The 25,290-nt window shown below is 41.9% G+C and overlaps 2 protein-coding genes and 1 pseudogene across 2 annotated transcripts; 1 reads left to right on the top strand and 2 right to left on the bottom strand.

The window, feature by feature from the left end:
- Window positions 1-6,967: 6,967 nt before the first annotated feature.
- Window positions 6,968-7,906, bottom strand: LOC116504054 (olfactory receptor 5C1-like). Its single transcript, XM_032210873.1, has one exon. The coding sequence runs from the start codon at window positions 7,904-7,906 to the stop codon at window positions 6,968-6,970; it is 939 nt and encodes a 312-aa protein (XP_032066764.1).
- Window positions 7,907-11,677: 3,771 nt separating this feature from the next.
- Window positions 11,678-12,613, bottom strand: LOC116504049 (annotated as a pseudogene).
- Window positions 12,614-24,354: 11,741 nt separating this feature from the next.
- On the top strand, window positions 24,355-25,290 carry LOC116503695 (olfactory receptor 1K1-like). Its single transcript, XM_032210262.1, has one exon. It carries the CDS (start codon window positions 24,355-24,357, stop codon window positions 25,288-25,290), a length of 936 nt encoding a protein of 311 aa, XP_032066153.1.

Genomic DNA, 25,290 nt, shown 5'->3' with positions numbered 1-25,290 from the left:
TTATTCTTTCAAGGTAAATTTCCAGTGTTCCTCTCAATATCAAGCCTTGATTAAGTAACCTTGAACAAATTCTCTCCAAATATTCATGCAAAAATAAAAATATTGTTTCAAACCCACTAGGTAGCAGTGATACTTGTTTCCCACTCTCAGTCTTTCTCTTTTATGCTCTGCCTTTTACTTTTTAAAGAAAATAGAAAAAGGAAAGCCAGGAAAAGGGAAATACAATAGTTCATTAAGCAAGAGTAAAAAAAAGGAAATTTTTAGACAGTTAAACCTTAATGATATCGATGTTTCCAAAGAATCCAATGAAGAAAGTCCACCAGTAAAAAGGGGGGAAAGGGAACCTTCAATTGACCATGCCTTAAGTCCACCACTTGCTCTCTCTTCAGTCTTTATTTTAAATTAAATCTCCAAATTTAGGGTGTTCTCTCTCTAATAAAGAAAAAAAATTAAAACTCTCACCAAAACGACATGCTTCTCTCCTGCCCTTGCATTATGGAGCTGTCAGCAGTTCCAGCAGCCTAATGGCTGACTCATAGTCGCCGGCAAGAGGGGATTTTTCCTGGATCACCAGAGACTTTGTGGGTGTCTCTGGGATTGACAGGATATACCCCTACCTGTCACCATCTCTTCGGGATGGTTTAGGGCTGGATTGGACCATCCTGCAACTAGAATTCAGTGGTGATCCCGGAGCCCCGGGAAAGTCCATCGTTTCACCGTGACATTAATGTCCTCCTCCCCAGCCTACTGAGGCTCTTGATGTAGGTGCTTCATCATGTGACATCAAGCATCAAGTTGGTGTTGATTCTTAGCAACTGCATAAAAAGATTTTCTCTCCATATCCTTGCCCTGACCTTCTCCTTGTCCATTCATCTACTCTTGTTGAAACTAGAGAGTGGAAGACTGCCATTAAACTCCAGGTCAGAGATCTCAACTCTTTTAATTCAGGAGAGGAAATGCAGAGAGGAGAAGCAATTCTCATATCTCGGCATGAACTTCTAATACAGTTAGAAACTTCTAATAAAGTCTAATAAAGAATCTTAATAAAGACATGGCTTCTTCTTTTAGCCAACAGCCAATACTAACCCTAATATTGTCTTGGGAAAGGTTCACCATGCTTGAAAGGAATTGTAGAGATTGTGTTTTGATAGAACAAACAGCTGAGAAGATGCACCATGATGGATGACACTTTTATTTTATTATTACAGACCTTTGTTGTCACAGTTTCTTCTTTTCTACTATAATTTTGATGTCATTGTAAACAGCCTTCTTGGGAATCTATTACAATAAGATGGCAGGGGAAGGTATCCCTATCAAAATTAGAAGAATTTTTTTCCTATACCTTATTTAAGTCACCTCTGGCAATCTTCATCATCATCATTCAACAATAGCGACGTCTTGAAAAGATCTGCAGGTCTTCAAACAGGAATAATCGGCTGTGACTGAAGAGAGCCTCTTTTAGCTGAATAAAGATAATAGTCAAATCAAGTGTTTAGGAAGTAAAAGGTGTGACTTATTGTCCATTTGAAAGATAAATTGCAGAACCACTTCTTTTTCAACAACGAAGTACCTTGGAGCCCTGCCCCCTCCCCCAGCTGAATTCATGTACTTTAAATTCATGACAATTAATTAAATAAATAGCACATACCTTCATAGGCAAACATTTTGTTGTGGCTCACCAAGGAGAATGACTGGCTAGCTTTCTTAAACAAAAGGGGTAAAGCACAGTCATAAAAATGCACAGACTGCAAGAGCATGGATTCATGAAAGTTTCAAGGACTGTTGTAAAAGTGCAGGGTTTAAGAAACAAGAAAAAGGGAAGCATAAGTTAAAGCTTATTCCTTTTATTTGGATTGTAAATTAAGATAGATAGATAGATAGATAGATGATAGATAGATAGATAGATAGATAGATAGATAGATAGATAGATAGATAGATAGATAGATAGATAGATAGGGAGACAGACACAGAGAGAGAGAGAGACAGACAGACAGACAGACAGAGAGACAGAGAGAGAGAGAGAGAGAGAGAGAAAGAGAGAGAGGGAGACAGACACAGAGAGAGACAGACAGACAGACAGACAGACAGAGACAGAGACAGAGAGAGCCACTGCAGTACAGAAAAAATACAATACAGCGATACTTTCAAAGACACTATGTGAGAAATGCTCTATATTTAGTATGGGAAAAAGTTAGAGCAAAAAATTATATGAAAATACCAGTCTGGCTTTCTGTGATGGAAGCACTGACATGTCCAAATGTTGTCAATCTGGGAAAAATTGTAATACACAAAGACATTTTAAATGAAGAAAGAGAACTTAAAACTAGGCAGGAATTGCAAAACCAAGAGGTGGATTTAGCATGGTGGCCACACCTGCAAATACAATCTAGATATGAGAAAGATGCAAAGATATGTGGTTTTTATAAAGAGCCAACAACACTTGTCCTGGTATTCCTAGGGACGAATGAAAAACTAATAAAGAAATTATACAGTTAGCTTTTAATTATCACAATAAAAGATGAACAGGTGAAAGAAGCAATGATAGTATGGGCGAAAAACTGGTTATACTATAGAACTAGATAAATAGCAAAAACTTTGGGGGCAGAAATTACAAAATGACAATGGCAACGTCTTATAAGGAAAACCTGTACAAAATATTTTATAGGTGGCACTTGCCACCAGTAAGACTAGCAAAGATGTTTTAAAACATGTCCACTAAATGTTGGAAATGTACACAGGCTCTTATTATCCTGTGTGGTGGACATACCCAAAGGCACACAAAAAAATTGGATGAAAATACACACATGGTTAGAAAAAATGATAAAGCAACATATAGATTTGAAGGCAGAAATATTCTATTTTTTCCATTCAAGGTTTTTTATTTTTTTAATACAAATTATACATACTATAGGAACAAAGAGTTGTCCAGGTGTTTTCGTCCTTTTTACACCATAGTTTTGTTTTCACTTTCAGCCAAATTATTCTCTTCCATTATTTTCCATCTTTATAGTCATTTTTTCTTAATACATAAACAATATCTTCAATTGCCCCTTCAAAGTTACACCAATTTTTCATTTATTATTTTCTCCATTGGTATATTTTACTATAAACAGCATACATCCTCTGCAGTGGTGGGTTTCAAAAAATTTTCGAACCTACTCTGTGGGTGTGGCCTCCTTTGTGGGAGCGGCTTGCCAGCCATGTGACCTGGTGGGAGTGGCTTGCCGGCCATGTGTTTTCTCTCTCTCTCTCTCTCTCTCTCTTTCCTTCCTTTTGTCTCTCTGTCCCTTTTTTCTTTTTTTCTTTCATCTCTCTCTCACTCTTTTTCTTTCTTTTTTCTTTTTTCTTTATTTATTTCTTCCTTTCTTTCTTTCTCTCTCTCTCTGTGTCAATCTGTCTGTCTGTCTCTCTCTCTCTCTCTCTCTCTGTGTAGCAGTGGTGGGTTTCAAAAAAATTTGGTACCCCTTCTGTAGGTGTGGCCTGCTTTCCGGGTCCACTGGTGGAACCTCTTCTAACCGGTTCGGTAGATTTGACGAACCGGTTCTACCGAATAGGTGCGAACTGGTAGGAACCCACCTCTGATCCTCTGATTCAATTTAAGCATAGAGAGCATTTCTTTCAATTTTTTTCTACCATTAACAATATACTATCATTTCTTTATTTCTTAATTAGTTACGTAGCAATAACAATCTTACTACTATTCTCTTTAGTCGACTAATGTAACTCTTTTTCCCATTCTTCCTCTTTTCACTATATTCTCTTGGGCTCCCCAAATCCCAGTTTTAATTCTTTCCTTCTTCTCTCCCTTTCCCCTAATGTCTTCTTTCTCTTTTCCCTATTTTTGTGGTTATTGTATCTTTTTTCAGATTATTTACTTTTATTATTCTAGTAACTTTCCCTGTTCTCCTCCTCTAGACAGAAATATTCTTCTTAGGCATAATACCAGAAAGCTATAATAAAAGGAATATATACTTATACTTCATGTGTTGACAGCAGCAAGAATTGGATTTTTCATAATATTGGGAAAATGAAGATACCCCTAAAGATGAAAATATAATTTAAAAAATATTAGACTTTGCCAAGATGGATAGATTGACATTAAAAATAAAAGACAAGGAAGAAACAGAATATTTTTTTCAACATGGGATATGTTTTATCAGTGGATAGATAAAAGAGGTAGAAATTAGAAGATGAAAAATTACCATTATGTATAAGCAGAGGATGAAAAATAATTTATATAAATAAGTGAACATTATTATTACTATTATCATTATTATCAGAATTATTATTTTGTCAACCTAAAATGACTCAGACAATACAATCTTCATTAAGCACCTACGTATATTTAAAGAAAAAATGTATAAATAAAATTCAAGAAAGAAAAGCAATGAAAGAGGAAAGAAGAGGTTCATTGACTGATCAACCAGCTGGGAATATACCTGAGAATTTACCAAGGATGTTTGAAGAGATGAGGCAAAACTGTCATACCACCTGTAACAGCAGCAGTGACAGCCTCCATAGGGGAGAAACTGGTGAATTTGGAGGAAATAATGAATAAGAAATTTGAAGAATTGGTAATATAGAGTAAAGATGAGGTTCATCAAGTTAAAGAAATAATAGAAATTTTAGAAACCAAGACTGAAGCAATAAGCTAAGACACAGAAAACAATTTAGATAATTTAGCACTGTCAAAATTTGCTTGAAGTTAGACCCAGAAAAATCCGGGGAATGTATAAGGGACAGAATAGTTCAGTCTCAGAAAAGTTTTTGCAATGGGACAAAGAAAATATGGAAGCAGAATTGGATAATGTTTATAGAATTAATACAAGGTACACCAAAACTAAGAAATGTTCCAAAAGACATATTAGTTATAGTATTTTGTTAGGAAGAGAACATTGTACATCACTATAACAATTCTACAGCAATGTTTTAATCTAAAGTTAAAGATAAATAACTCTGATATAATCCTACTTAAATATTTATTAAAATACTGCATAAAAGGAAAGACTATAGCTTCATGACTGACAAATTAAAATGGAAGATACCATTTGTGTAGTATACATTGAAATTGAAACAAATTGATTTTTACTTTTAAGCAGCAGCGATTTTGATTTAATTCAGTTCAAAAGGTAAGAGAATTTTTGGAAAGATATTAAGGTTGAATTGGAGGAGATACCCAAAAGACAAACGGGAAGCTATGCAATTATAAGAAAATGAGAAGATACCGCTATTTTAGGTAACACTGATAGAGACTTTTTGAAATTTATAAAAATGGAATTTAAATGCCTAACGTGGGATATAAATGGGGCGAGTGCCTTCCAGAAAAGAAAGAAGCTATTTCATTATTTGAAGGAATTAAAGTTGGATGTAGTTTGTTTACAAAAACACTTATAATAAAGGGGAAAAAATTAAAATAAAAACTTGAGAGAGGATTTTTATTTTTTGCTTAAGGAAGCTGAATTAAAGTTTATAGACATAAATCCACAATTGCAAGAGAAAATAATTTTATCTGGCGATTAAGGCAGATACTTGAGAATGGAGATTAATTATAATGAAAATAAGATCCTTTTAGTGGGGATTTATGTTCCAAATGAAAATAAATCTGCATTTTTAATGCACTTATGGGAAAGTTAATAAAGCTGTCTTACGAAAATTAGTGCCTAATGGGAGATCTGAATGCAGTAATCTGCTTACCAAAGAACATCAGCAAATTGGATAAAAATGATGCAAGGCAAACTACCAAAAATATTCCTTGAAATGATAGATAGTTTTGAAATGATATGGAGTTTTGTCCGTCCCCCCCCCAATGTCAAACATTTTCTTTAGAATGCAATTATTAATTCCACTCCCTCATTAAAAAGTAAAGCCACCACCATTTCTTCAGGAAGCTGCCAATATGACTTTTGATTCTTCCTTGCTTCTGTGTTCCTATATCAAAATGCTAACATAACCAAGTTCTTATATTTTGGTGCTTTAAAGCCATCCTGCACAAATGTGTAATAATGAACTAGTAAGACTACTAGCTGATTTGATTTTAAGAGGCTTTAACTTTGTTTTTTTGCTTCATAACTTTGCTTCTCCCCCTATTGCGTTAACTGATTTATTTATGCCTGATTGTAGTGAGGCTTTAGATGCCATCATAATTGCTGCGCAAAAGTCTTCCCAGAGAGTGGAGTAATATGCATGTCCCATCAGAAGTAGGTCTTGATGTTTCAACAGAACATTCTCTTAGATATATTGCATACTACCATAGTTTTTTACAGCCTCCAGATAGGTTGGTTTACAGTTCCTATAATTCTCAGGCCTTCCGTTTCCAGACAGCGAGTCCAAAACAGCTGGAAGACACCAGGTTCAGGAAGATATTATAATGATGTTGGGAGAAATACCCAGGTCCAGATCCAATCCGAGAGAAAGACACTGGAAATAAAATGGAGGCTGTAGGCTGATCAGAAAGTAGGGTTCCCTTTATTGATGAAGCAGAACCACCAACTATATGTGATTCTGGGCAGTTGACAACATGGAGTTGAAAGTTGGTGGGTTTTATACCTTCTTTGGGCTTTGTTGTTCAGCTTCCTGTTCCTGTGCAAGAACGTGTCCCTTGATATTCTATTGGCTGTTTTCAGATTGCTTTGGGGTCGTGGCTGGCTCTATAGGCAAAAGGGGGGAAATGCAAGTCCTAGGTACTTGTCTGAGCTAATTTTGTAAACCTTTTGTTCGTTGCTTATCTGAGTTTCTGTCTTGACCCAGCCTTTCTGAATGGATTACCAAATCTGCATTTCTAAAAGTTGACCTCCTCAGTTTCTGCTTGGGGCAGGGAAACTGGGGTTGGTTTCTGCCTCTCTAAATATTTTTTTATTCCTCCCTTAGGGGAAATATAATATTCTGTCTTTTAAAATATTTCCCAAATTTTTCATTCTTCTGGGGGGCGGGCTTCCTACAATGAGTTAGGAAGAGCTGTTCCCTCCTATCATACTTCCACTCTTTTAAACCTTCTGCTACTGAGCCTCTTCTTGACTGCCTGCCTGACTTCAGTGTTACGAAGACTGTATATGGCAGGGTTGAGGGTAGGTATGGCTACTGTGTAGAAGACAGAAGTCATCTTGTCTGTTTGAGGAGCATATGTGCCATCAGGCCGTAGGTACATGAAAATGAGAGTACCATAAAGAACTCCCACAACTGTAAAGTGAGATCCACAGGTGGACATAGCTCGAAATGATCCTGTTCGTCCTACAGTGCAGAGGATAATTCCATATGAACTTATAATAGCCAACAGAGTGACGCTCTGGATAGTTCCACAGACTACAAAGAGCAAGAACTGGTTAATATGTGTGTCTGCACAAGCCAAAGCCAGAACCGGGGGGATATCACAGAAGAAATGGTCCAAAGTATTCGCACGGCAGAAGGGCAGGCGGAAAGCCATGCTGGAATGGATCACTCCAGAGGCCATCCCTACCATATAGGAAGCAGCCACTAGGAGGCAGCAGAGATGCTGTGGCATGGCAGTTGCATAGTGCAATGGGCGGCAGATGGCCACGTACCGATCGTAGGCCATGACTGCCAAGAGACAACATTCAGCATCTGAAGCAGCTGCAAAGGAGAACATCTGAAGGGCACAGGCTGGGATGGGAATGGAGTCATAACCTTTCAAGAGCCCCAAGAGCATTTTGGGGGCTACAGTGCAGCAGGAGCACAGGTCCATCAGGGCCAGGTGGCTTAGAAAGTAGTACATGGGTGTGTGCAAGGCACGGTCAGCTCGGATAAGAATGACTAGACCCAGATTCCCTGCCACACTAAGGAGGTAGATGGCCAAGAAGAAGCTGAAGAGAAGGAGTTGAAGGTTTCGTTGAGAAGTGAATCCCAGGAGAATAAACTCGGTTACCTTGCTGGCATTGTGATGAAGAGCCATTGTACCTATTGCCATAAAAATGACCCCCACCCCCCACTCCAAAATCTATTACTGCATTTCTGAAGGAAACACTCTATTTCTGAAGGATTGCAATTCCCATTATTTTAAAGAACGTTGGGTATCATTGACAAATGTAGACAAGAACTCCTCCATGGAATTGCTAATACTAAAGACTTGTTAGGGCAAGGAGGACATGGTTAAACCCTAATACTAAAAATTAAGATAGAGTTGCACTTTCCTCATCCGACTCCTGATGTAGATGATCGATTCAGTTGACCTCCATTGTCTCTGTCTGATAGCAAGTCTTGAAATGGATCTCAATATTGTTCATCCAAGGATTCACAAAGCTGCTGAAGTAAAATATAATATCGTGTAAACAGAAAGTCCCCCTGAAACTATTACTCCTATTGGCTAATTGCGGCATGGATCGTGCTCCCATCATACCTGAGCAGAGAGTATGAATCTCCTTTATCAGTTCTTGTGAGATTGCTTTAGATGTCTTTGTTTCCTGATTTCTTATACTCCTTTAGGAAGTTCTCCACCCACCCTCGCTCCACCATCATCTCCCCTCATGCTGAGAAGGTGATGTAATTCTCAGTGCTTCATGGAAAAGACCCTCATGGGAACAACTATAGTTTCTTTCTTTAAATGGTTAGCTGTTTTCTGTTCTGTTTTCTGTAGCTCTGTTCCACAGAGACTTGTTTGTTTCTCACTGTTTGTCTTTCTTTCTAATTAAGGAGATTATGGAGGGTAAAAGGGGAAAAGATAGACTAGAATAGAATAGAATAGAATAGAATAGAATAGAATAGAATAGAATAGAATAGAATAGCAGAGTTGGAATGGACCTTGGAGGTCTTCTAGTCCAATCCCCTGTTTACAGCCCACACCACTTCTGACAAATGGTTATCCAACATCTTCTTAAAAACTTCTAGTGTTGGAGCATTCGCAACTTCTGGAGGCAAGTTGTTCCATTGATTAATTGTTCTAAGGAAATTTCTCCTCAGTTCTAAGTTGCTTCTCTCCTTGATTATTTTTCACACATTGCTTCTTGTCCTGCCTTCAGATACTTTGGAAAATAACTTTGACTCCCTCTTCTTTGTAGCAGCCCTTGAGATATTGGAACACTGCTATCATGTCTCCCCTAGTCCTTCTTTTCATCAGACTAGACATATTTAAGTAGTTTTAAAATTTATCCCATAAATGAAAAATCTTGCATACATTTAAATAAATATTAATGAGTTTGCCATTTCTTCCTAAATAAATAAAAACAGAGATGTATGTTGCAATTCTCCATTCCGTATTTCTATTTGAATTACCAAAATTTCATCTTGATTGATAGTGCTGATCTAATTCATCATTAACAGCTTAATCATTTTTCTATTACGTCCATCTTTATGTTCATTATTCTAGGCAGAAATATAGAAAATGGATTGAAATGCCAGTATTTGTCCTGGAGATGAAATATGCTTCCAATTATTTTCCTATTAAAGCAAATCATGGGTTCCTTAATTTTAAAAAAAATCTCTTCAAGTGAAATAATCACTATCAATTTTATAAACCAAATAAGTATTCCCAAATGAATAGCATCCAGTATAGATTATCTGAACATGTGTGTGTGTGTGTGTTTCTGCCTCTATAGATGTATAATTATGATTTGAACTTCAGGAAACAGAGGATTAATAAAGAATATTAATTGTTCTCACATTGAATGGTCTCTGCAATGCGTTCAGTGTATCTCAGGAAACTAATATAGCAGGTGAAACTTTGAGAGAGGAGTGAATGAAACAAATAAATATGATCAGAGGCAAATTGCTCATGCTGATTTTTTGGGATTCTACATTGGAATTATTGAGGATGGCAGACAAACATTTCCTCCCCCCTCCCTCCCTCCCTCCCTCCCTCATATGCTGGACACATCATTTGGTTTAACATTAATACGTGAGAAAATCCAAGAACATGTAATGAAGGGTTCATTTTTAAACACCTTAAAAAGAATGCAGCAATTTATAGAAGTCTGCTGGTAGTTAATTCTTATAAGACTTGTTCCTTTCAATTACCAGCCCCCACTCCCCAAGTTATTTACTTGAAACAATTTTGGGCAGAAAGGAGAAAGCAGAGAAATGACAAACCCACTCAAATATAAACTTTAAACTTGGTTTTGGATTTGAAAAAGAAACCTAACACTTTGAAAGATTTATTCTGTTTGAACTTTTTTCAACTAATATATCTTAACTCAAAAAAAGAAGAAGAAGAAGCACTTTGTCTTACTGATAACTGATAACCTCACTCTGATTGTGCGGGAAGTTTTAATTAACCAATTGCCATAAATCAGAACTTTGAAAAATAGGAGGCGAAGAGGAGTGCCCAAATTTGGCTGGTCACAAGCTTGTTCCAAGTGATATATTGTGAGCAGCTACAAGAGACCGGACCCGTAAGGGAAAGAATAACAACAGAATAATAACGGAATCCAAATGGGGAAATACGAAGGGTTTGGGTTTTTTTGCTTTGTTTTCTTCTTCCTTTTTGTTTTTTGCTCGGCAAAAGAGTAAGATGGCCCCAGCTTCTCTTCTGGTTTGAATTTAAGGTGGACCAGAATCTCAAAATAAGATTTGTATAACTAACTAATTTTGGATCTGGACATTAAGATGGAACAAAAGACTAAGATGGCCACCATCGTTTTCCCCCACAGCAATTGAAGCAGATAAGCGTAAGGTGGAGCCTCAGGTTTCTTTAGAAAGTTGCCAATACTTGGTTCTTTCCACAGGCCTTTGAGTCATGCTGTGCTGGAGTTCCAATTGAATGATGGTGTTATTGTCATTCAGATCACCATTTTCTTATTTTCTTGTTTTCTTATTTGTAGGTATACGTACTGAAATTTGTATTCTTCTTGTTAGGTTTTTTGCTTTTGGGGGGGAGTAAGCTACTCAATGTCACCTTGGCTGAGTTGGGCAACCATATACTGTATATACTCGAGTATAAGCCTAGTTTTTCAGCCCACTTTTTGGGTTGAAAAAAGCTGCCTCGGCTTATACTCGAGTCAGTGAAAAATTTGCCCGAAATGGAGGAGAAAAAGGGGCGGGGCCATGCCGCTGGGTGACACTCGTGAATGGCCCAGTGCCCCTGTGAGTTTCCCCTCCCTCTGTGTCAGTTTGCCGCGCAGCGCGCACCGCACCATCCCCCCTCCTCACGTTCTAATGTAATGCAGGGCTGTCTTACGATTCCCCTTCCTCCCCCTCCTGCCGCTCTGCAACGATGTCCCACCTCCTCCTTGTTATGGCAAGCAGCCACATAGCGATGTCCCACCTCCTCTGGTACAGTGATCCAATGATAGGAATCACTGTGCCGTGTGTCATAGGAGGCGGGACATCGCTCCCGCGGCTGCACGGGACATCATCATCACAGCGGGACATCAGCATCATGAGGTGAGTGAAGTATTTCATTGAATACACCGCTAGTTTACTGTTTTTCTTTGAAATAAATATTCAAAAACATTATTGGTATCTATTTTTATTTTTGAAATTTACCGGTAGCTGCTGCATTTCCCACCCTAGGCTTATACTCGAGTCAATAACTTTTCCAGTTTTTTTGTGGTAAAATTAGGTGCCTCGGCTTATATTCGGGTCGGCCTATACTCGAGTATATACGGTAAATGTTTTAAGTAGGTAAATAACTACACTTCATTGTGCAGAACATCTCAGGATGATACCTTGGACATGTAAATAGCAGAACAGAAACAATTACCCCACAAACTGGGACATGAAAATATTAGGGCTATATATGTTGGGTGCTTAATTTCCTTCTGAATAGCTTCCTCGGGGCCTCCTTCATCCTGTCTTTCCTCAGAGTGTAGGTGAAAGGGTTGAGCATAGGTGTACATGATGGTAGCCAGTGTTTCGTTCTTAGGTGAGAAACTGGATGAGGGCAGGAAGTACACCCAGATGACTGTGCCATAGAATAAGAAAACCACTATCAGGTGGGACCCACAGGTAGAAAAAGTCTTCTTACTGTTGGCTGAAGGGACTGTCCATTCAGCCATCAGGATGCATGCATAGGAAAGGCCAATAACCACCAGAGCTCCATTAACAATGAAAGCACCTTCTGAGCGTCCTACCAGAGTGTTCAGAGCTGTGTTGGAGCAAGCAATTCTGAGCAGTGGAAAGACATCACAAAAATGTGGGGAACATGGTTGGAGGCATAGAAAGAGAGGCGGGACATCAGGAGTGCATGTAGGAGGGAAAAATGGAAGTGAGAAGCCAGCTAAGAAGTTGCCACTAACAGCTGGCATATGTGTCTTCTCATCATAGTGGCATAGTGCAGGAGTTGACAGATGGCCACATAGCGATCCAGTGCCATGGAGGCCAAGATAAAGCTGTCAATGATGCCAAAAGCATTAAAGAAGTACATTTGAGACAAGCACCCACCACATGAGATCCTCCTCTTTCTAGGGAATTCATCAGCCAACATTTTGGGCTCAGTGGTTGATGTGAAACATATATCTACCAGTGAGAGATTGCTAAGGAAGTAGCACATTGGTGTATGAAGGAGATGATAGTCCAGTCAGATGGCCAAAATAATGATAAGAGTTCCCAACACTGTGATGGCATACATGATCAAGAAAATGGCAAAGAGCCACAGGTCACATTCTCATTGGCTTGAGATGTCAAGGAGGATGAAGTCTAATATGATGGTTCTGTTATCTGGCTCCATCCTGTTGGAAGGTGAGGACGAAAGACAAAATAAAATAAAAGGAACGAGAATAAGTAAAGACACCCTAAATACATATTTGACTTCCCTTGCTTGTCTCTGTCCAATTTTCTTGGCAGTGCTTTGAAAGTGGTTTCTTATTACCTTCAATCTTTTTTCAACTTCCCACTCTAAGTTTGATCTTTTTTATCTAAGCCCTTTTACTGTATATAGATATTGTCATACATTCCTTTTCAGTTTCTCTGATATTTTAACCTAAGCTATTTATTTATTAATTTGGACACTTCTCATTTTGTCAAAACTCCCACGCAGTTTGTGTCAAATATAATTACACATAATAAAATTACTCATTAATAAAACCTATAAATATGTTACTAAGCATGTTTTGTTCTTTTTATATATATATGCAAATATTTGTCTCCCGTGCATGGGAAAAGGTGTATTCCTGCATAACCAGAAACTCTTATTTTCTTATCATTGGAAACAGAGGAACTGATGAAAAAAGACTCTTATTTTATCAGTATGTGACTCACATATATACCAACACCCTTAAGAATATTAGATTTTACACACGTTGTTATCCCCCCACCGTTACATGTAAGGAGCTTTGTTCCTCGTGAAATATAATCAATGGTGGAAAATGAAGGACAAAGGAAATATATTTTCAATGACTATTCCCCTCTTGTGCTGCTATTTCGGGTGATATAGTAATTGTGATAAATGTTCCTTTCCCTGGAGACCACACAGCGAATTTAGATGGTTTGAAGGAACCAAAAGAATGGAGGAAGAAAAGAATAACATATTAAAGATTAAAAGAGTTGAAAGGGATTTTATAGGTCATCTAGTCCAACCCCCCCCTTTCTTGCAGGAGACCCTACACCATTTCTGACAAATGGCAGCCCAATCTCTTCTTGAAAGTCTCAAGTGATGAAGCACCCTAACTTTCGAAGGCAAGTGGTTCCATTGGTTGATTGTTCTCACTGTCAGAAAGTTCCTCCTTGTTTCTAGGTTGAATCTCTCCTTAGTCACTTTCATGCACGCTCACATTGCTAGCGAACGACTAGCAAAGGTAAGTGGACTTCACCCCTGGCTCCAGTGAAAGAAAGACACCAATGCTTCTAAAGTCTCCCTGTGTTTCTCCAAATCATTTAGGAATGATTGAACCTAGAGGAAGAATTAGCGGGCAAGATGAACACTTGAAGTCGTAGTCTGAGGAATACATCAGTGGTGGGTTTCAAAAATTGTTGGAACCTACTCTGTGGGTGTGGCCTCCTTTGTGGGAGTGGCTTGCCGCCCATGTGACCGGATATGAAATTATGAATTAGTACTTAGTTCGGTCCAAGTAGCTATTCAGAAACTCTGGCATTGAAGCATGCAAGTCTTAAAGCTGTCAAGTTACAAGATCCTTGCCAGTGGTGGGTTTCAAAAATCTTTGGAACCTCTTCTGTAGGTGTGGCCTGCTTTCCAGGTCCGCTGGTGGAATCTCTTCTAACCGGTTCGGTAGATTTGACGAACCGGTTCTACCGAATAGGTGCGAACTGGAAGGAACCCACCTCTGGAATACATGGCCACGAGGCTGTGCTTGTTTATTGTCACCTAAGAGCTCTTTCCCCCACCCCTGGCAATGTGTTCTCACACTGGATTGAAAAGTGTTCTAACCACAACCTTCTTCCACCATTTCTCCTCCAGATATCAGAGATGTTGCTGCCTAACTCCCTGAAATTCCAAATAGTTTTAGGACAGAAACCTGCCGTCTGTGGAGCGGTTTTCCCATCCATAAGCTGCATCCTCCATTACAGGTAGTCCTCAACTTACGATCACATCAAGGCCAAAATTTCTGCTGCTGAGACAGTTAAGTAAGTTTTGCCCCGTTTTGTGACCTTTCTTGCCACAGTTATTAAGTGAATCACTGCAGTAGTTAAGTTAATTGCAAGGTTGTTAAATGAACCTGGCTTCCCCATTGACTTTGCTTCCCAGAAGGTTGCAAAGGGTGATTTATAACCTACGACACTGCAACCGCCATAAATATGAGTCAGTTGCTAAGCATCTGAATTTTGATCACGTGATGCTGCAATGGTCATAAGTGTGAAAATGGTCATAAGTCACTTTTTTCGGTGCTGTTGTAACTTTGAATGGTCAAAAAAATGGACTGTTGTAAGTCGAGCATTACCTGTGCTTTGTCAAGAAGACTAGAACTGTGCCCTCCTCTAAATAGAAGAGGTATCTTATTCTCTTTAGGAGTGACAACAGGGAGATGCACTAGTGCAGCGATGGCGAATCTTTTTTGGCTCGCGTGCCATAAAGGGGGGAGCGCAGGGGGATCATACGCAGGCATGCCATACCCATAATGCAATGCACGACTCCCCAGTGCACATGAGAGGTGCAACGCCCCATTTTTTGCATGCTTTTTTCACCCTCCCCAAGCTCCAGAGGCTTTATAGGAGCCTGGGGACGGCGAAAACAGCCTCCCCGGAGGCCCTCTGGAGGCTTCAGGGACGTTCAGGAGGCTTCCCTGAAGCCTCCGGAGGGCTTAAACCGACCCTAAGAACAAACCGGAAGTCCATTCCCGAACTTTCGATTTGCCCATAGGGGTGTTTTTTTGCACTCCGGAGGCTTCCGAAGCTTCCGGAGGGCCTCCGGGGAGGCGGGGGGCTCTTTTCCCCCTCCCCAGGCTCCTATAAAGCCTCTGGAGCCTGGGGAGGGTGAAAAATTGCTTTAAAAAAGGCTGAACTCAGCTGGCCAGCATGCGCATGCGCGCTGGCCAGCTCACAGGGCAATGCCTTGCTTGCCCTGACAAATGGCTACGCGTGCCACAGGTTCGCCATCCCAGCACTAGTGTTTAGGTAACCGGATCCGGACATCAGAAATCCCAAATGTTACTAGATGGCAGCAACGAAATAAAGAAAAACAAGGGTGTTGCCACCTATGGGGCTTTGCAGCACATTGTTGGAAGGCCTAATCCAGGGGTCAGCAACCTTAAACACTCAAAGAGCCACAGAGGTCCTAACCGGAATCCCCCCATTCAATTCTGGACCATAGACTCCTTCTACCATTTTAGATTGCCAGATAATGAGATAATGTACCTAATAGGAAACAATGATCTCACAACCTCTCTACTCAGATGCTGAAAATCAGAGCCCAGCACATTAGCAACAGGGGGTTTACCTGGTTGAACATTGGCAGGTCTCTATATTCTGAACAAAAAAAAAAGCCAAATCCTGATTGTATCTAGTATTCAATGGTGGGATTCAATTTTGTTTTACTACCAGTTCTGTTGGCGTGGCTTGGTGGGCGTGGCTTGGTGGGCGTGGCAGGGGAAGGTTACTGCAAAATCCCCATTCCCTCCCGATCAGCTGGGACTCAGGAAGCAGAGAATAGATGGGGTGTGGGGGCCAATCAGAGGTGATATTTACCGGTTCTCCGAATTACTCAAAATTTCTGCTACCGGTTCTCCAGAACTTGTCGGAACCTGCTGAATACCACTTCTGCTAGTATTGTATCTAAAGGGTCCTGCTTTTCTGTAGATGAAAAGGGAATGTGTTGAGAGAGGGTACATGTACATACAAAAATTGTGTCAAAAAATGTGCACACTTCAAAGGAAAGCTTAATCTTTCCTTTTTTTAAAAATGGAAATACAGAAACAGTAAAACTTATTTGAAAACAACTAGAGGGACAGCAGTCAGAATCAAGTTTTGTCTCTTCTATAACCATGTCTAAAGGCAAAATACTCTTCTATTTTTTCATCTTCTCAGTCATCAAAGAGAAATTGTACACTGTTTCTTGAATTTATTGAAGATATTCCAAAGAAGTGATATAACAAAATAGAATGAAAATAATAGCTACCTAAAACAGTCTGCTGAATGCTTCTTATGTTAGGAAAAGCTTTTAATCAAAGGCCTATGTACAGCCTTATCCATAGTTTAGTTTAGTTTAGTTTAGTTTAGTTTAGTTTAGTTTAGTTTAGTTTAGTTTAGTTTAGTTTAGTTTAGATTATTTAACTTGTATGCCGCCCACTCTCGGAAGACTCCGGGCGGCTTACAATCAGAAAGCGGGGGGGGGGGGGAGACATAAAAATAAAAACAACAATTAAAAATTCAACAACATTCATAACTCAGGATGGGGCTGGATAATTCAACAGCCCCAATCCTGCCGGAACAGCCAGGTCTTGGACGCTTTGCGGAAGGCCAGAAGGGTAGTAAGGGTCCGGATCTCCATGGGGAGATCGTTCCATAGGGCCGGAGCAGCAACAGAGAAGACCCTCCCCCGGGGGGTCGCCAGCCAACATTGGCCGGCAGATGGAATCTGGAGGAGGCCTAGTCTGTGCGATCTAATAGGTCTTTGGGAGGTAATTGGCAGGAGGCAGTCTCTCAGGTAGCCAGGTCCGATACCATGTAGGGCTTTAAAAGTAACGACTAGCACCTTGAAGCGTGTCCGGAGACCAATGGGAAGCCAGTGCAGCTCGCGGAGGATAGGTGTAATGTGGGTGTACCTAGGTGCACCCACAATCACTCGCGTGGCTGCATTCTGGACTAACTGAAGTCTTCGAACACTCTTCAAAGGCAGCCCCATGTAGAGCGCGTTACAGTAATCCAGTCTTGAGGTCACGAGGGCGTGAGTGACTATCCAAAGGGCCTCCCGGTCCAGGTAGGGTCGCAATTGGTGCACCAGGCGAACCTGGGCAAAGGCCCCCCTGGTCACAGCCGACAAATGGTGTTCTAAAGTCAGCTGTGGATCAAGGAGGACTCCCAAATTGCGAACCCTCTCTGAGGGGCGTATAATTTCACACACCCCCCAAGGGTTGCCTTTACTTGCAAAAGCTACAATGCAATACTTCTTGCCTTTTGTGATATGCTTCTCACAATTACCAACATTCAGAAAGAAAGTATTTGAAAGAGGCAAATACTTTTCTTCAGAACTGTACATTCAAGCATGGTATAATAAGACCAAAAAATAATGAATGGCACCTTTTGATAGAAATTCATAGTAGGAATAGCCACAGGGGAACTGACATGGAGAACACCTCAGGCCAATATGGCAGCCAAGTTTTTTTTTAAAATGAAGGAGCTGCTAATAAACTTAGTTACTAAAAGAACTTTTAATGAGATCTATTTACTTCTATAATTAATCATGTAGGACTTTTAATGGCAACAGAAATCCTAGAGGAGTTGAGCCCTGAGGCATTAGGCAAGGCAAATTAGCACTGTGGTTTATCTATTGTCCTTTGAGGGAAGATAAAATCACATAGACATTTTTTTTTAAATATAAAAATTATGTTTGCCTGTTTAAACTTACCTACTATTGTCTAGGGCCAGTGTTTCTCAATCTTGGCAACTTGAAGATGTCTGGACTTCAACTCCCAGAATTCCCCAGCCAGCGAATGCTGGCTGGGGAATTCTGGGAGTTGAAGTCCAAACATCTTCAAGTTGCCAAGGTTGAGAAACACTGGTCTAGGCAATCAGCTATTATCAAAATTGTAAGACTCAGACCAAAATAAAGAAAAGAAACCACAGAGGTTGGTCTTATTGTTTGAGACATTAAGAAATATGTATTCAGGCCTATTAAAACCATTTTTACTAGCCTTTGGGATTATTCTTTTTTTCTTTTGCATCCTTGAAGGGGCATGTTCTTCTTCTTCCACATTCAGGAAGTAAGAATCTTCTAACGTGGTGTCTGTTCTGTTACACAAAGGTGTATAATTGTAGAAGAGATCTCTTTGGCATTCAAATGATTACTTTTTGTAAAATGCCATTTGATGCTTTTGGCAGCCCTGAAGATCCTGAAGTAAAAGTATTACAGCGGTTATTCTGAGATGGAATAATCACTTAATAATCCAGTTGAAAGCCCTAATTTCCTATATATGCCTAAAGTTCAGCATGTGTGCGGGACAGGGGTGGGTTTCAAAATCTTTTATTGTGGATGTGGCTAGGTGGGGGGGGGCATGTGACTGAGTGGGCGTGGCCAACTTGACATCACTCACGCCCACTCAGTCACATGCCCCCCACCTAGCCACGCCCACAGAAACATGAAAATTTCAGTTTGGCCAGCTGGCCGGCATCTCTGCCTCCTTCCTCTTAGAGCCATCTTGGGGGATGGCCAACCTCCCCTGCCGCTGCACCCTTCTCTCACCTTCCAAGCAGAGCCTCTGCTGGTGGGATGACTCCCATTTCACCTTCCCTTACTGCTTGCTGCCGCTCACTCACTGCTTTCCCATGAAGGGCCTCAGGAGGCTTTGCTGAGACATCCCAGGGCTACGCGAAGGCTTCCCCACTAGGAAACCAGACCCGCCGCTCTCATGAGAGGCTCAGCCCAGATTTGCTGGGGCTTTTAGGCGTGGACCTCAGCTGCCTTTGTGGGAGCATCGCGGCTCAGCCTCGCCTGGCCTGGCTCCCTTCTGAAGTTAGGACGCAGCATTTCACCCCCGGGATGCCACAGAAGCCCAGGCTGGGGTGCTTGGCAGCAGGAAGACCCCCGGCACCCATTCCTTCAAGTGAAGGTCCCTTCAAGTGGGGCCCAAACTGGCCACGGGGTGGCAGGGGGGTCTCTGACCACCTCCCACCCTGGGGAGCTGCTGAGTCCTGTTGCAGGTGCCCAGGGCGGCCTCGATCCCCCCTCACTGCCACCTCCAGCTCCGTGCAACCTCCCCACCACTCCACTGACCTGCCGATGCTCCCAGCTGGCTCTGCTCGACGGCTGCTCCTTTGCGCCCCATTGCCAGCTGCAGTTGGCCCTTCAGCAGCCCCACTTTTTTGAAGATGCTTGCTATGTAAACTTAAGAAGTTTTAGAAAAAATTCTCATTGAAATGGAAAGTTTAAAAGAAGATGGTTAATTTCTGTTTATAATTCCCTTACTGCTCATTGCCACCTGCCGAATGGAGTATTGGAGGCTAGACCAGTCCTGGCCACTTGCCCACCCGCCGCTTCCTGGCGAACTGCCCAGTTGATCAGACAGGGCCTGGGCTGCAGCCAGTGGGGAGAGGGCTGCATCACGCGGGAGGCTCTCCGCAGTTCGTTGGCTCATCTGGGTTGAGCTAGCCCACTGCCCTCTCCTCCTGCCGCTGCTGCCCTCTCCAGCACGCAAAGCTTGCCAGGGTGCATTCAGAAGATGCTGGCTGGCAGGGAGGGGGGCTAGGCTAGCGCAAATGCTGCTTACCGGTGTGTAGGCAGGAGGAGGTAATTGTGTGGATGCATGTGGCGAAGGTGAGGCAGGGCAAGCGTCTGAGCGAGCCACTTCAGGGGCATGGCCAGCCAGCCATCACTAGAAAAGGTATCCCTTTTCCGTGGTGTCCTAGGTAGCAGCACATGACATCAAAGCTGCAGGGCTACTATGATGGTTCCATCACATGTATCCACACAAACCAGGGGGACAGCTGCTTGTGCATACAAAAATAACCCCTCTGTAATCTGCCTTGCAGGAGGGCCCCTGGTAGAGAGGGGCCGCCTGTTGAGCTCAAAGTCAAGGCTCGACATTCTTGGAGTGGAGAGACAGCAATTGGTAATGCCAGTGTTGAATTACATTATCAGCAAAGAAGGCTGACTGCGGAGCAAAGCTAGCAGTTAAGGAGAACTTCAAAAAGCCTGCAATGGTTGTCTGCATACTGATGCTCTCCCATCCGCCCGAAAGTACAGCTGAAAGCACTCCACACAGCTGAGAGCGGGAGGGAGTTGGTGGCACCAGATGGTAGCTAAGGGTTAGGGCGGGGACTGTGACTACATTAAAAGTGCTGGTAGGCAAAGGCTCCCAGCGCTGACTTTAAAGTGCTTTCAAGTACTCATTGTGTTCTAAGGCTCTGCCTTGTTCCTGGATTAAAGAAAGCTCTTTGTTGTTGTTACCGAATCCTGGCTTTTTGTTCATCATGCACGAGGCAGACCCAGACAAGCTGAGAGAAAGCCAGCACTCTTCTTACATTTAGCCCAGGATTTTTGGAGAGTTCTAGAGTCATTTTGCTGTATTATAGGGTGATGGAGGGAACTTCAAAGGAGGGCTTGGAGATGGAGGTTGTGGCCAAAGAGGAATGCCGTTCAACCTGTCTTGAGGCCCAAAGAACGTGCAAATCGGACTGATGGTCTAGTGGAAGGCAAAGGGGCTCCTGGAATGGGACCAGGTCTCACAGTGTCTGGGGAGTGGTGGCATAGTTCCGCATTGACCAGGGGCTGGAGGACCTAGGTTACCAATATCCCATTGGGTTGGAGCACCAATGCAGGGATGGAGGGAGAGATGTTGGACTGAGGATGAAGAGGGGGAGTGGAGCTACTCCACCGGCCCTGGAAGTAATACCATGGAGATCCTGAGTGAACGCTTTGGGGGAGCTAGTTTTTGGGACGCCCCTTCCTGGCAGCCATGGGCATCAGGGTTGGATGGCCCTGGATCAGAGCCATGATTCCATATGGCTAGCCCAAAGTTTAGATTAGACCAGGCTCCCAGCACAGCCAAAGGGATGGAAAGGCCTTGGGAGCAAGGCTCCACCTCTCTGGTGGAAGCCATATGGGGTACAGAGCATGCTCCGTATAGGGGCACCATGGCACAGGAGGATACCAAGCCAGGTTACATATGGCACCCAGGGGCTCATCATGCATCTAATATAAGCCCTACCCCAAAATAAGCCCTACTTAAGAGCCTGCGTAGCTGGCCATCCGCCCATTCTGTCTTGTTGCTCACAGTGCCATGGCCACAAGATGACACGGGATGGTGGTGGAACTTCCACATGCGCTCCACACTGACTTACCTCAGGGCCCCTGCCTCCAGGGCCATCCACACCCTAATACCTGCCTTGCAACAGCAGCACCAGCAGCCATATGCAGAAGGAACTCATGTGGCCGGCCGCCCACATCTGTTTGCTCATAACCACAATGGAGCAGGAGGCCAAGCAGTGTGTTGGTGCCGTGGCTGTGAGGCAAGGCAGGTGTCGGGGCATGTCTGGCCTGGCTGCAGAGACCCTGGAGGTAAGCTGGTGTGGGGCACATGAGACAGTTCCACCCCCGCCTTGTGCCACATGGTCTCCTGCCCCACCATGAGTTAGCAGAAGAAGTAGGCCTCCCATACATGGGGGGAAATAAGACACCCCCCAAAATAAGCCCTGGTGCTCATTTGGGGGCTCAAAAGAAAATTAGACCTGGTCTTATTTTCGGGGAAACATATATACATTGCACACTATCCATCCCAGTAGAGCCAAAAAAACCCTCTAGGTTTGTTCAGATGCTATTGGACTATAACTCCACACATTGCAAACCTCAAAGTTAATGAGCAAAGAGGGTTGCTGACTTGAAGACGTCATATTCTCTAGACATAGGCATTCCAGTTCATGACTAGCTGTATGTTCAAATATTTATTTACTCTGATTTTTCATCTATAACAGCCCTCCCAAGCCTGCTGGTATTCAGCCTAGGTGGGTATGGTGGGAGTTGAATACATCAGGAGTGCTCCAGTTTGAGGGAGGTTGTGGTAAGACTTTGCATTTGAATGAAGGTGCTCTGGGCAGCCAATTCAGAAACATTTTGGTCATGTTCTCTAGCTATCTGAACCATTGAATGCAGCTGTGTTTTGATATACTTTGGAGAACTTCAACATTTCTTTATAAAGAGTAAAATAAACATGTTTTTTACCTCTTGTTTGCAGCCCCAAAGTGAGTTTTGGGCAATTAATGTCTGCTTGAGCTTTGGGGAAAATGCCCTGGGAGGATTCATGGCAGTGGTAAACATAACCCCTCCTAGAGTTACATTTCTTTCGTTAACATCCCATTTCTGTCTATTAGTTGGTACAGAGATCCATTCAGCTTTGTATTTTTTTTTATGCTGAGTCCTGTTTTTCTTTGGTGAAACTACCTTTGGAGACCTTCGTTCAGATGATCGGAGTAAGTAAGCTAACATTTATGATACTTATTGAGTGGTTTGCCAACTTGGCAGTTGAATTTCTAAACTCATAAAGAGTTGTTGGTATCAGAAGGCTTTGAAAGAGGAAGATCACAAATGTTAGAAATTGCAGAATTTGTCTTACCTTGTTTTGACAATAGGAGAATGATTGAAATGAAATGAACCCCACGCACTTGATGGTGCTACGTTTTGCTTTGATCTGCATAGACAGGCAAATGGGATTCAGATAAGCTACTCAAAGATGGATACATTATTTTGTTTTGTACTCTGAAACATGGAAAAGGGCAAATTGGCAGATAAATGCATTCTTTTATGAATACGATGCCGGAGGTGAATAAGGAAAAACATCTGGCAGACTACATTTGGACAAAAGAGAAAACACTAGAGAAAAATTAGGGGACAACCATTGTAATGAAGTACATTGTTTTGGATTGTTTTATTTATTTCATTTTTAAAGTCTCCTAGCAGACAAAACTCTCTGGATGATTTGCAATTAAACAGATTAAAAGATACAATTTGAATAAAGACATATACTTCACTATCAAATGAAATGAAATGAAATATGAAAGCACCATACAAACTAAGCTTTAGAAAGTCTGGTTTTATTGCCATTTCCTCTGTGTGTATGTTTCCATTTTTCAAATTTTGTGCATATGTGATTCTGGCCGCTGTTATTACGTGTAGTATTAAGTACTGAATTCTTTTATTATATTTCCTTGTTAATATGCCTCATAGAAATAATCTGAAACAAAGGCTTATGGAAGGATTCAGCAAGGAGGAAGGAAGGGAAGGAAAGAGGATATAAGGGAACACAAAGGGAGGCAAAGTGATCAGAGAAGATCAGAGAAAAGCAATCTGATATTCCTTAGATTTACAGTTGCCATGTTGACCAGAACTAGCAATAGCAATAGCAGTTAGACTTATATACGCTTCATAGGGCTTTCAGCCTTCTCTAAGCCGTTTACAGAGTCAGCATATTGCCCCCAACAATCTGGGTCCTCATTTTACCCACCTCGGAAGGATGGAAGGCTGAGTCAACTCTGAGCCGGTGAGATTTGAACAGCCGAACTGCAGAACTGCAGTCAGCTGAAGTAGCCTGCAGTGCTGCATTTAACCACTGTGCCACCTCGGCTCTATACTGAAGGCACTATACTGCAAAGCAGCACCTCTAAGGTTGATACTGATTGTATAGTCATCATTATAAATATAAATTCTTCTTGTTTTTCCTCCTTCCCCCAAGTAATAATAATAATAATTAGCATAAACAAAGCCCTACATTTTCAGGAAATTATGTTGATCCAGAACAGACCCAGCTTCTAGTCTATATGGAAGCGCAAGGATTCATTCCACTAGGGCACCGGTATCAAACTGGCGGCCCACAAGTGAGATGCATCATGCACAGGCCACACTCACCCCAGCTCTATGAAGGGGCGGGACATCATGAAACATCACGTGACAGCAACGTGACACCACCCGTTTGACACTAGGGTGTCTCCTTCTAGTTTCAGATGGACTAATATTGAAGTACTTAATGTGTTTGCTTTATCCTAAACTTGAAAAAATATAGCAGTATCCTATTTTATATTTGATTTGTTGTTCTAGAACAGCGTTTCTCAACCTTGTCAACTTGAAGATGTCTGGACTTCAACTCCCAGAATTCCCCAGCCAGCGATGCTTTTTTAAGGCTTACCTAGTCTTACACTTTTGTTTTATACTTCTATGTGGGACTATTCCTATATATAAATGCAAAATAAATTGTCTTGCTTTCCTTTTCCTGATTATTTTGTCCTTTGATGTCACTTACTGCTACCCTCAATTGAACTATTTTAAAGGCTTGACAAATTCTAATCTAACTTTCCTCTCAGATTCCTGGTTACATGGACAACAGAAACCACACACTTCACCCAGACTTCATTCTCCTAGGTTTGTCCTCTGACCCAACACAACGAAAGCTCCTCTTTGTCATCTTCTTGGTGATGTACACAGTGGGTATCCTGGGGAACGTCTTGATTATCCTGCTGATCCTTTGGAATTCCCAACTGCGAGCCCCCATGTATTTCTTTTTGGGACATCTTTCCTTGGTGGATGCTTGCTTCACTTCAGTCACTGTCCCCAAGATGTTGGCCAACCTATTGATGCCAGAAGCCACAACCATCTCTTATGCTGGTTGCTTGACTCAAATGTATTTCTTCTTTGCCTTTGGGGTCACTGACAGTTTCCTCTTGGCTTCCATGGCTTATGATCGCTATGTGGCTATCCGTAATCCTCTGCATTATTCCACTATGATGAGCGAGAGAGTCAGAGTCTTTGTAGCCAGTTCTTGGATTATCTCACATCTTCACTCCTTGCTACACATTATTCTCATGTCTCGCCTTTCCTTCTGTGCTTCCCGGGAGATCCCCCACTTTTTCTGTGACCACCAACCTGTGCTGGCCCTATCATGCACTGATACCAGCTTAATTGAAATGTTGATCTTCACTGAAGGGTCCTTGGTGGTGTTGAGTCCTTTTGTCTTCATTGTGATTTCTTATGTCCTTATCTTGGTCACCGTCCTGAGACTGCCAGCGGGAACTGGGTGGCGCAAGGCATTCTCAACCTGTGGGGCTCACTTGTCTGTTGTCATTCTCTTTTATGGCACCGTAATTGGGGTCTATTTTCAGCCTACAGCAAAATACTCAGCTGAAAAGGGAAGGGTTACCACTGTCATGTATACCGTGGTCATTCCTATGCTCAATCCCTTTATATACAGCCTGCGGAATGATGATGTCAAAGGGGCCTTTCGCAGAACTTTGTGCAGGAAAGTGGGAGTGTAG

This window comes from Thamnophis elegans, chromosome 2 (genome assembly GCF_009769535.1).
Source record: "Thamnophis elegans isolate rThaEle1 chromosome 2, rThaEle1.pri, whole genome shotgun sequence".
Classification (NCBI taxonomy): domain Eukaryota; kingdom Metazoa; phylum Chordata; class Lepidosauria; order Squamata; family Colubridae; genus Thamnophis; species Thamnophis elegans.
Note: the sequence above shows the minus strand (reverse complement) of the source record. Positions and strands in the feature narration are given on the sequence as shown.